The 13,476-nt window shown below is 34.9% G+C and overlaps 1 protein-coding gene across 2 annotated transcripts in view; it reads right to left on the bottom strand.

Annotated features, from left to right (window-relative positions):
* Positions 1-5,757: 5,757 nt before the first annotated feature.
* Positions 5,758-13,476, bottom strand: part of IKZF2 (IKAROS family zinc finger 2) — a 193,036-nt gene continuing 185,317 nt past the window's right edge. For both annotated transcript variants that reach the window (XM_043998565.1, XM_043998564.1), the window contains exon 8: positions 5,758-9,034. In XM_043998565.1, coding sequence (XP_043854500.1) covers positions 8,310-9,034 — 725 coding nt within the window. In that variant the 3' untranslated portion in view covers positions 5,758-8,309. The remainder of the gene's footprint in view (positions 9,035-13,476) is intronic.

The raw sequence follows: 13,476 nt of genomic DNA, 5'->3' as shown, positions 1-13,476 counted from the left end.
TAAAACCATTTAGCAGAGGTCTTCAATTGGATAAAGAGCAGGGTGACTTGTGACATGGCTACAAAGGCTGTATCTGAACTTAGAGAGTAAACCTCATCTTTGGAGGTAAATATTTAAGCCTTAAAAATGACACCCAAACTGAAGAAGCCTGGCATATAAGGTCTGAGATATGTATTTCGATATATATCCGTATCTATTCATCTATCTATATATATGTCTATGTCTATGGTGTACACATACATAGACATAGCCATATTTTATATATATATATATATATATATATACACACACATACATATATATATATATAAATAATAGGCTTTTCTTTTTTCCAAATTAGTTTGAAAAAAATGAGGTTTACTGGTTTGAACTATTTTTTGCTTCTAAAACTCAAAATATCCTAGAAATTTGTCAAGCAATTAGTCTGTAACATAGTCTAATTACCTTTGGTATTGTTAAAAGAAAATATAAATCTAAAATGGCCAAGACACATGGCTACTGTACAAATGTAGTAAACTGCCTTTAAAAGAAATGCCACAGAATTTTTTTATCTTTTAACTAACCATGTATTTACATAATAGCTGTTTTCTATAGGGAAACAGGTGTTAAAAAACACACACACATGCACACACACACACCAAAAAACAAAACAAAACAAAACAAAAACCCCAGCATACTACGTATAAATATGTATGATATGTAAAATAATCCTCACCTAAATTTATGAGAATGAGATTGCTCCAAATAATTTTTGTCCTCTCAAAGAGACGATATGTATATTTCTTTTTTTTAAGAAAAAAATGCGTTAAGTGCTTTTCTTTACATTTAAAAAAAAGTTGTTTTAAAAAGAAAAAAAACCATTCCTTAATTTGCAATTTGGACAAGAGTTGAAGTTGGAGAGTTTTAAATGTTAAAACATCAACTTTCAGGCCTATTTATTCATCTAAAGTCCCACTGATTTAAATGGGAGATTTAGTCTGAATAAATATACGATGAAATTTGGGTTGTTTCTGCCATACTTAATTTCTATAGTCTCTTCACTATTGGGTGCTTTCTCTTAATTTTTTGCTTTTTTTTTTTTTTTGTTGTTGTTCTTTAAAATACTGTGACTTGAAGATGTTGTTTACTAAGGAAAGTGTAGGTCAAAAAAGGGGTAAAATTAACTGACTCCATTTTTTAAGACTTCTTGGGAAGTATTGCACTTGGACAGAAATAAAATGAAAGGATATTGTGAACTGAGTAGCATAAGCAATCATTCTGCATTTGCAAACAGCATGTTCTGAAAGGTCCAACTATGAAGGGCAAAGGTGGGGTCTAGGGAAAACCCAACCTGGAATACCAATAACAATATTTTTAAAAGCATTTTCTTCCAACAGAAAAAGTTAAAGATCTTTTACTTTACAAAATTTTTAAACCTTTCTAAACATCTGCATGAAAACGTTCCAGTGTCTTATAAAACAATTTCTATTTGGGATAGGGAAAAGGGGAAAATACAACCAGCAAGTAAAAACCAACAAAAAAAGGCAAACATACCATAGGTACAATTACATAATTTATGGAGTTATATTTTCAGGTACCCTATTTGTGAAAGTGAAAGTGTTACAAAGACTATGTACCTTAATATTTTTCATTAAATTTACTATTTTTCTTTTTTTCTTTTTAATATAAAACTACACTTGAGTACAAAAATATGTAAACAGACTATACAGCCAATGAACAAAAAAGGGAAAACACATAGAGATGGAAATAATTGGGGAAAAAAAAGGTAGCCTAGTCCTCAAACTGAGGTAAAGAGATAGAAATAGGGTGAGATTTTACATAATTTAACACAGAGACCATAAAGAGAACTTTGCTACATGGAACAGGAAGTGAATATATTCAAGATCCGAGAATGCTTGACAGTTATTTAAATTGTTGATCACAGTTTCAGAATTTTAGCTACTACAAAACAAAAAACAACAAAACCCAAGTCCTTCCCTTGTTACAGTGTATTCAGAACAACAACAACAACCAAACAACAAAAAACAAACATCCATTTCCAGTAAGTAATGTCAAATCCTGGTAAGTGCATAGTAGGGGATCGATTCAGTGACTTCTACCCCCTGTTCAAGAGAAGCTTTTCTTACTGTGTATCACTTGAGGTAATCCGAAGGGCCCAATTCACTGCAAGCTGGCTTATTTGTACCTACATGAAGTCCTATCTGTACTTTGTGGTGCTTGGCAGAGGGCCTCTCCATTTTATATTTTATTCACAATAAAAAGAAAACCATAGAAAACTAGTCATCCGAGTACCACTCTTTGTATGGGATAAAGGTTAATTCACAAATTTATACAGAGAACACACATATACAGTGTTGTATGGGAAAAGTGCCCATAAATAGAATTGTGAATATGTTCCCAGGCAGAAAGTGCATGTGATCACCCCAAACTTACAGTACTGCAAGAGAAGACTAAATGGGCAGAAAGAGAATTTTTTTAAATACCATATGGAAATGTCAATTTTGCATTTCTGTAAAAATAATAAAAATTTATAAGGTCATTTATTTTGGCCTAACAATGTACTATGATGCAGAAGAACACTAGCATATCACAGCTTCTTGGTCATATTGTGTTAGCTTCTTATAACCAGCAGCTCATTTTAAAAAAGCTGTCATATACAAACAAACCTACATAGCAGATAAATATATAACCATGATATATCACCCGCTGACCTTGTATTTTGGGGAATAACAATGTGATCTGACTGCTGTATTCCGTTTTGTTCAAGGACTGTGAATTACCTGACTTTTTAAGACTATTCTACTGAAGATCAGTTAGGAGACTGAGAACTCATGACTAGAATACTAGTCCATTTCTGAGAGTACCAACAAAATACTGCATTTTATTTCAGCAAAGAATTAAACTAATAAAACCTTATGATACAGAACTAATTTTTCCTTAAAAAAAAATCACACAGCATATTTCACAGCTAAGGTTTTTCTCCACCTCAAATCTCTTCTGCACAATCTAGTAGGTAGTGGTCATGCTGAAATAGTATCAAATTTCATAAGAGATATTTAAAATGTTTTAAAAGTTATTTTCCTTAATTGAGCAATTAAGTCTCTGCATTTGTAATTTAAGCATGTTACCATAACAATTTTGTCCTATTTTTAAAAAGGCTGAAATATATGCTCAATTTTAAGTGATTTTTAAAATATATATTAAAGCTGTCTAGACCAATAATTAGGTAACTGACTTTCTAAATGTATTTTGAAAGGCACAAATATAATTAAATTTTAGAAATATTTAATACATTAAATTTCAGTACCTTAAGATTCCAGTTACTATAGAGCTCAATTAATTTGTAGAAACCTGGGTTTAAAAAACAAAAAACCCTCAAATCTCTATTGAAACTATTAGAAAAATACACACAAAAACCATTATTTTTAACTCAAATCTTTTTCTTTGGGGTGTTTGTTGGAGAGTTTTCTATTTTAGGATCAGCCTCATTCACACACTTCTGATGAAAATCATATAAAAGTAGAGAATTCTGAGCAGAACAGTGTAACCCACAGGGGGGAAAAAAGTTTTAACTAACAATTTCACAAATGTTATACATTCTTTTATCCAGAGTAAACAACCTGTAGTTTTTGAAAATATATTAACTATTCTTTTGGTGGTAGTAGCTGCTAGACTTTTTTGTTTTGGGTTTGTTGGTTTTGTTTTGCATTTGTCCTGAATACTCTATGGAGTGATTTGGAGGTGATATTAATTAAAATCACACCAAAGATGACTTAGAAAGTATTATGTTTTCTCTGGTATAAATTCTGTCTTTCACTTGTAAACAGCAACTGATATTGCATGATTTTCTGAAATAAGTAGCTGATACACTAATCCTCTCGGTAAAAGTCTATCAAACTTGGGGCAGCTAGGTGGTGTAGTAGATAGAGCACTGGCCCTGGAGTCAGGAGTACCTGAGTTCAAATCCGGCCTCAGACACTTAACACTTACTAGCTGTGTGACCCTGGGCAAGTCACTTAACCCCAATTGCCTCACTGAAAAAAAAAAAGTCTATCAAACTTACTAATAAATTCTTTTCTCTCTTTTCCACATAGCAACAGGTAAATATGGATCCATGTTTCTTTTCTTTTTTATGGATTCTCCTTAAGAGGTCTAACTTATTTAAATATTTGGATATGGGTAATAAACTGGTCTTGCAGAAAATCCTTTCTATAAGGCAGTGACTTGGAATACCTGAACAATCACTACTGACCCTAAAGAGGAGCTCCTTAAAGTTTTGTGTGCTAAGAGAAGCTCCTTCAATGTTTTGTTTTTTTTGTGTGGGGGGTTTTTTTTTGGTGTCATAGTCTATCAACTAAAAAAGAGAGAAAAAAATTAAACATCTCAGGAATCAGCCACAATGTTGTTGTTGTTTTTCCATGTTTTTTCCCCCCAACACTGATAACTGCATTTGCATATCAAGTTTTTACAAAATTTCTTATCAGTCTATTTCCCTCATCCCTATCTAAAAAAAAATCCAGTGACAGTGACTCACACTCACCAACTGCTCCTATGAAGGAGGGAACTCCTTACTTTGCAGTTGGGTATAAATCCTATGCAGAATAAATCCCATTTTCTCCTTCAAGAAGACTTTCAAAAAAAAAGAAAGAAGACTCTCAACAATTAATGTTTTTAATAATACAAAATATCTTTGAATTAGCCATCTGATGACTTTCGCTTCTTGACAAGCCAACTATAATTTTCTTTTTGGAGGAAGTTATCACCAGGAAGCACACAGAAAGAGCTGGGGACACGAAGTAGGTAGCTGCCTACAGTGCAATTTGGGGAGGTGGTCGAGTGGGTGACCAAGATTTTAATAGTACTTTTAATAAATGCCCATTTTAAATGCCAGGAAAACCTACTAAACATGACATGTATTTGCTTCCTAGGACAAGACCCATGTGGTACAATGAAGACTCAAAACCTTGCTTAGACAGTAACAAGGGATGCCATTTTCAAACCTTGCCTAGGGCACAACCAAACTGCTTTGTCCTGGCTCTGACACATTATTTTTCCTCTTAAACAAGAACTGGAATCCAATGAATATAGATAATTTTTTATAAATGTCTGAATCTTTGCCAAAAAAGGAAGTACAGAGGATTGCCCATAATTCTCTTCAGTACATTCTGTGATGTACAGTTTCACTGAAATAAACTGTATGTAAACAATGCCTATAATAAAATTTCCTACCTGATTATTTTGTATCTAATGGTGACATCTACATTTAGCCATTTTACCTTTCACATTTCCTTTATAGGAAATGCCATAATTAAATAGAGCCTTTCAGAGACTTTTCCCATAGCACAACTACTCCTACAAAATTTGCAATGACCCTGTCTCTATTTGCTACTGTCCATACTTAAACCAATATCACCTTCATTCTGTAGGCCCTCATCCATTTAGGCTAAAGAATGAAAGTATATGTCTGCAGCAGCCATATTCTCAAGAACTCAGGCTAAGAAGAAGTGGTAGAGCATGAGTGATTTATGAGGCCCATATATAATTCTTTGAGGTCATCTGTTTATGCCCAAAACATATGTCTGTGGGTGACCTAATGAACTGACAGAAAAAAGCAGGAAAATTCACAATTGGTGTCAACAGAAATTTCCAAATAACTTAAGTTCCTAACATATTGGTTATTGCCCAAAGTGCTTCTTTAAATGTAAATGACCACCACCCCCCAACCCCCCCCCAAACCCCTTACAATACTGTTGACTATTGGTCACTTGTCTTCTCCAGAAATGTGAAATGGAAAAAAGAAAAACAAGATCAAGAATAACTGGGAGGGGTGGCTAGGTGGTGCAGTGGATAAAGCACCGGCCTTGGATTCAGGAGTACCTGAGTTCAAATCCGGCCTCAGACACTTGACTTACTAGCTGTGTGACCCTGGGCAAGTCACTTAACCCCCATTGCCCAGAAAAAAAAAGAATAACTGGGAAAAGAACAAGTAATAATTGCTAAATAGATTTTTTTTTCTTTCGAGGCCTATTATCCTAGATCTCATAGCAAAATAAAATTGATGTTCATATTTTATGAGTACCATGATGTAAAGAAGAAATGAAAACAGCTGATATTCTACTGTGTTTCTCATTCATATTTTGATGGATATTTTTTTATTAAAAAATAAGTGGTCATTACCAAAATATTAGTTATGTCAAGGTCTGGGGTGAAAAAGACGAGAAGGGAGTGGTGAGTTATAACCAATTTTCCCTAGTCCTATGTAACTCCATTTGTATGAGGACTTAGGAGGTACCTAGATAAGAAGTAGAAGATAAAATAGAAAATTCAGTTCAGTAATACAGACCAGATTTTTATGTCTGAGCTCTATTCATGTTCCTGTTTATCTATTCTTGATCATTCTCACATTGTATTATATAAAGAAATGCATCATGCTGCATTATATTTGATGCACTTCTATGGTACTCATCAACTGCTACTTAATGGTTTTCTATGTCAAAAATGGTCATCAGCTATAATCTGACCACCATCCAGCCCATCCTTCCTAAACACAGGTTACACGTTCTATCTGCCAAGTATGTCCCTGTAGAAACAAAGAAACAAACAAACGAAACTTTAATTACGATACCACTCAGCTGTTCCCTTCTAATGCTGTTGGACTGTGTTGAGTAAAATTAGCACCCTCATAAATACAAAGAACATCTATCTAAGCAACACGCGGATCTATAGTAAGCACGGATAGAAAGGAGGAAAGAAGGGTGTCAAAGGCCTATAGTTCATATCTCATAGGGTCTAAGAAACAGAGGAAATAGTTATTGAAAGGTAGTAAATAGGAAGCAAGTGATTTTGACCTAAAGATCGTCTAACTAGTAGTTCTGTCCCTATCCTGGGTTAAAGAAAGGGTGAAAGTGGACTGTATTATTGTGGTTTGCATCTGCAGCCCAACCAAAATATTGCAAAGCACCTTCCATTTTCCTCAACTTAAAATGTGGTACATATCAACATTGGAAAAAGAACTTCCATAATAAATAGCCAAAGTTGGTATCAGCACTAAGTATGCTTTTTTTGTTTTTGATTGCTTTTTTTTTCTTTTAACAACCACACTGAGGTCAAACTGACCATTGCCCTTTGGAGTTTTATAAAAGAGAAAAAGACAGTAGGCAAGACTTAAAAGACTTGACTATGGAGCAGAATACTGGGTAGTTGTAGATTCAACAAACTAATACACTATCAGAAAAGAGGTTTCTAGTGTTCTCCCGACTGTCAGCCTTAATAGGGTATGCTGCTGACTGGTTTAACACTGTTGTTGATAAAACGACAATTGGATGCATACCTTTAAAAAAACCAAGCATATTCCACTACCAGTACATAGTTTATAACTTAAAAAACAAAATAAAACAAAAAAACTTTTTGTTTTCAAAAAGCAGCAAAACCCCTCCAGAAAACTACTGCCTCATAGCCACTCCTAAGCTTGTATTATTCTGAAAACCAGGTAAAAATGTTAATCATAAAACATGTTAAAAGTAAGGCTGTCAGGGTGTCTACAAAATGCCAGTCCCCAAAACTATGGAAAAACAGCAAGTCTAAAAAGGTGCTTCTTTAGTTTAGAAAAATAAGATAGCAGGACTTCAAAAGTACCATAGGTGGTCCTAACCACTTATAATATGAAACTGCTAAGTGGTACAATGTTCTATGGATTGTATTAGAAATTCCAGAAAGGGACGTAAACACAGAACCCACGACCATCGCTCATCCTAGGAAGTATCATTGAAAAGAACAGTGTGTTTGATTTATGATCCAAGATCTTTACAGAAAAACAATTTATATTCTGAAAATGTTTCTTTTTTAGAGAGTAAAAATTCCTTATACTCTTTTTTACTATTGTTTTGAGAAAGTCTACTATGAAAACTCTCCACCTTCCTGTCCAAGATCACCATCCTGAAAATGAATGGCAAATCAGCCTCTTTTAGTTAAACCTAACGTGAGCTGAGTGATTTTTCAAAGCATGATATAACTTACAGCCAACCATTGCAAAAGTGAACTGCCCCTTCAATTCCCACAAAATAAGCCGAGTGACCAAAAAAATAAAAGCAATTAGCCCTGTCCCTTCCCTCCCTCTTTTCCTTCCTGATAGTTAGGCAGAGCAAATGAGACTGGGTCCATAAAATAAGAATTATTGACTGTAATAATTTTTCTTTTTCTTTTTTTTAAAAAGGTTTAAGTTAATGTCTGAGGAAGTGGGATTGTAAGTGCAGTATTTCTTCATGTGCAGTTCTTTACTTCATAAGGGTCCCCTTTGGAAAGACAAAGGCCTAGTGGAATGTGTGCTCCCCTCGGACAATGTGTGATGAGAACTCATAACGGTCCTGGCTTCGGTAGCCACAGATGTTGCATTCTAATGGGTCCCGATAGCCATGACAACCCATGTGAATTGTGTACATGACATGGTCTAGAAATAGGACTCTGCAGTGCTCACACTTGAAGGCTCGAATTTGTTCTCCCTCTCCATTGAAGACCTTGTAGATGTCCTTCAGAGAGCCCTTAGAAGCTTTCGTGGCATCCAAAGCCTTGACGTCCTCCTTCATGTAAGTTGGGCTTTGCTTCCTCTTGGGATTTAAGGCAGGGTTTCCTTGGAAGGACTGGCGATCATCGTGACTGCTTTCTGAGTCAGTAGAATCCAGGCCACTATGGCTGGGAGAGGCCTCTCTTTCCTGGGGTCGACTCTTTGGTCTGATTAGAGAAATGGGGCCATCCATGTTGTTCTCGTGACTATCAGAGGTTTCCCTGCTAACGGGCCTTTCTATCCTATTAGGATGATAGACCTGAGTATAAGCTGAGCTGATGACTGGGGCAACCTCTGCAATTGTGTTTGGTGTGTGCTGCATCAGAGGGTGAAGTGCTTCAGCTCCAAGGTAGGTGATTGCATTGTTGATGGCTTGGTCCATCATGTGAGACTGCATCAGCTCAGCCTCCTTTTCATACGTTAAGTTCATATCAAAATGAATATCTGGGTAGCCAAATCTCATGAGCTTCTCTCCTAAACAATGACAACAAAAAACAGAAATGAAAAACACAATCTGTAAATTGTTGAAAAGAAGGCAAATTCAACGCAACTCCCCGATTTATAGAAGATATTTTATCTTCCATTTTTCAAATAACTCAGCTGAAACAACTTCTATATGATGTGAGATTAACCCCAAAGCCAAATTAGTCATAATGTTTAAATAATCCTTTGTGTTTAGAGTAAAGCCCCTTTTTAACAGATGCATTTTGGACTGATGTTGATAGCAATAACCAAAAGAACAGAACTCCTATCATTACCCCATCACTTTAAGTTTTCAATGTTTATGATTTCATATTAAAAACAGGTTGTCATTAATAAAAATAAAGATACAGGGCAGCTAGGTGACACAGTGGATAAAGCACTGGACCTGGATTCAGGAGGACCTGAGTTCAAGTCTCACCTCAGACACTTGACACTTACTAGCTGTGTGACCCTGGGCAAGTCACTCAACCCTGATTGCCCTGCAAAAAACAACAACAACAACAACAACAACAACAAAAACCCAATAAAGATCCAATCCCAATCTTTCTGTATATGGTAACATCTGTGAGGAGAGGGGAATCCTTGGTTCTTCTCTTGGTATGACTGAGCATGGCTATTCCTAGGGAAAGCATGTATATCATCAGAAGTATTAAAACCAGGGACTGCCTATAGAACTCTAATAATGTCATTATCAAAAAAACAAAAAAGCGAAGTGTTTTATTAAATGAGAATAAAATATATGGCGACTGACAATTTAATTGGCAACTCTGAAGAAAACATCTTGATATCTCTGTAATGATTTAAAAGCATTATTATTTCCTATACTTTGCCAGGGATTCAGAACCATAAATGTGATAGTGTGTATATTATCAGTATGCTGTAAATTTGTTTTTCATATTTGAAAAATCTTTGTAGTTTACATATATCAATTATATATCAATATGCTTATACATACATTTGGTTTTATATACATAAGATGGTTATATATACACATGTTTATATAATTGTACTTAAGGACCAGAAATGCCTTATAGAGTGTAGATGAACATCTATGCTTAACTTAAAGTATAGTTTCTCTCTCTCAATGATTACTAGCTTTGGACAATTCATTTCATCTTTTAAAAAATCAGGCATCAAACAGATTGTGGTCTATAACCTAGGCTCCTCAGAGATTTGGTGACGACAAAAAGCAGAGCTACTGCATAGGTAATGCATATATATTTATACCTTTTCTAATATGTCTGACCTTCTAAATGTCAGTATACTGTTTTGGAAAGATGCCATACGTACAAGAATTCTACTCAAGAAAAGTATATACTGGAAGAATTATAAAAGCATTCTTCCCAAGAAAGCTGATATAGATTAACTTTCTTTTTTTTTTCTTTCTTAGGGAAAGAACCTTAGAGTGGGAATTAAAGGTAAAGAAAGTTAAAGAAAAATATTCCAAATTATAGCATGACTTCCAACCAATGCTATTTTAATGCCAAAGACCTCAAAGAAACGAAGATAAGATTCATAAGATTTATTCATTTTACATACATGTCTATAGCTATGAAGTTAAGAAGCAAGAAGACAATGAAAAAACATTTATTATGGCTAAGGAATATAATTTGTGGTATTAACATATTAAAAAGTAAAAAACAATTCTTAAGAAATTCAATGGTGCCATACCAAACTGCCAAAAATTATTTCATAGGGCTAAAAAACAATAGTAACAAAATTCATCTAGAAGAACAAAAGGTCAAGAATATCAAGGGAATTAATGAAAAAAAGGAAGGTGGACTAGATGTACCAGATCTAAAACTATATTTAAAGTGGCAACCATCAAAACTATTTGGCACTAGAGTGGTGGATCAGCAGAATAGGTCAGGTACACAAAACACAGTAGTAACTGAATATAGCAATCTCCTGTTTGATAAACCGAAAGACTCTAGCCTCTGGGATAAGAACTTACTATCTGACAAAAACTTCTGGGAAAACAGGAAAATAGTATGGCAGAAAGTAGGTCTACACCACCATCTTAAATCGTATACCAAAGTAATGTCAAAATGGGCATATGACCTAGACATAAAGGGTGATACCATAGGCAAATTAGAAAAGGAGGGAATAGTTTACCTGTCAGATTTATGGAGAGGGGAAGAATTTATGACCAAAGATGAGAGACAGAATATTATGAAATGCAAAATGGATCATTTTGATTACATTAAATTAGAAAGCTTTTGTACAGATAAAATCAATGCAAACAAGATTAGAAGGAAAGCAGAAAGCTGGGAAACAATTTTTATAGCCAGTGTTTCTGATAAGGGCCTCATTCCTAAAGTATATAAAAAACAGAATAAGATATATAAGAATAGAAGTCATTCACCAATTGAAAATGGTCAAAGGATATGAATAGGCAGTTTTCAGATGAAGAAGTTAAAGCTATCTACATCATATGAAAAAAATTCTCAATCGCTACTGATTAGAAAAATGCAAATTTTTCTCTGAGGTACTACCTCATACCTATCCAATTGGGTAATATGAAAAAAAAAAGGAAAATGATAAATGTTAGAGAAGATGTGGGAAAATTGGAACATTAATGCACTGTTGGTAGAGTTGTGAACTAATCCAACTATTCTGGAGAGCAATTTGGAACCATGCCCAAAAGGCTATAAAACTGTACATATACCTTGTGACCCAGCAATAGCAGTACCAGGTCTATATTACAAAGAGATCATAAAAAAGGGAAAAGGACTCACATGTACAAAAATATTTATAGCTGCTCTTTCTGTGGTGGCAAATAATTGGAAATTGAGGGAATGCCCATCAATTGGGGAATGGCTGAACAAGCTGTGGTATATGAATGTGCCGTAAGAAACAATGAGGAGGCAGATTTCAGAAAAACCTGGAAAGGCTTACATGAACTGATACTGAGTAAAGTAAATAGAACCAGGAGAACACTGTACATAGTAACATTGTATGATGATAAACTGTGATAGACTTGACTCTTCTCAGCAATACAATGATCAAAGACAATGCCAAAAGACCCATGATGGAAAATACTCTCCACATTCAGAAAAAGAACTATAGAGTCTGAATGCAGATTGAAACATACTATTTTTACTTTTTTGTTGTTTTGTTGTTGTTTCTTCTTTCTTGTGTTTTTTTTCCTTTTGCTCTTTCTGATTCTTCTCTCACAACATGACTAATGAGGAAATATTTAACATGATTTAATAACCTATATCAGATTGCTTGCTGACTTTGGGAGGGGGAAGGGAAGGGAGGAAAGGAAAAAAATTTGGAATTCAAAATCTTACAAAAATGGATGTTAAAAACTCTCTTTTACATATAATTGGGAAAAATACTATAAAAAAGAAATTCAATGATCATTATTTGTGGAGTATATTTTAACAAATAAGGAACCTGTTCCTTTTATTGTTTCCTTAGGAAAATGATCCCATTTGATTGGTACCATGTTCTCTCCAAGACTGTGAAAACACTGAAATGTGGTCATGAAGAGTGGTAATCAACAAATTCAAAACCAGAAAAAAAAGTAAAATATTGAAGTGGTTGCTGGTGAATAACTAGGCGTAGCAGTCCATGTTGTTACAACTTGGAACTTCCTTTACTCCTCCTTCCCTTTGCCCTCAGCTTTAAGGGAATGGAAGAAATATGAGTGGGAGAGTACGTGGAGGTTAAGAACTCTTTTACATTATGACCAATTCCTATTATTTTCCTTTAAAAACAAAACAAAAAAACCCTTTAGAAAATATGAGCCCTTACTTTAGGTTCAAAACAGTGGATATGGGAAGAAAAAAAACACGAACAAAGAAGCTGGAAGGCAAGGGCAATTTACTGTGGAAGTAAAATGGGACCACTAAGTCTGAAGACCAGAAAAAAGGAACTGAAAGACCTGGAACAGTCTCCATGGAATTTACAAAAGGAAAAGCCACAGACTCCCCCAAATTCTTACTCCCATTGCTTTTTCTTCCCATCCCCTCACAGTGTTCATTCCTGTCTTTATACAAGCCACCAGAATCTTGGAAGTCAGGTAAATGTAGCTCCTAGTACCTGGATGGTAAGGACCAAATTAGAATTCTCCATTCTAGTCAAAATAGGTGTACTACCAGCACACCTATTGCATACTGTACATTGTATATTGTAGTCTTCAGTATATGGCCTTCCATTTTCACTCTTGGTACCTTAGCATACGAAGTCTCCAATGCCCGGAATACCGTATTTCCTCTCTCTTAAAATCCAAAGTTTGCACAATTCAGGATGCACCTGTTTCCTGCTTTTTCCAATCGTTACTATGCTTGCACTCTCTCTCTCCCTCCCTCCCTCCCCACCCCCCTCAAAACTACTTTATATTTACTTGGCTGCATCTGATAGGTTCAATAACCAAAGTTGAAAGTAAGCTGCCTGAGGGCAGGGACTGTTTTTTGTCTTTGTAT

This window comes from Dromiciops gliroides, chromosome 3, assembly GCF_019393635.1.
Source record: "Dromiciops gliroides isolate mDroGli1 chromosome 3, mDroGli1.pri, whole genome shotgun sequence".
Lineage (NCBI taxonomy): Eukaryota > Metazoa > Chordata > Mammalia > Microbiotheria > Microbiotheriidae > Dromiciops > Dromiciops gliroides.
Note: the sequence above shows the minus strand (reverse complement) of the source record. Positions and strands in the feature narration are given on the sequence as shown.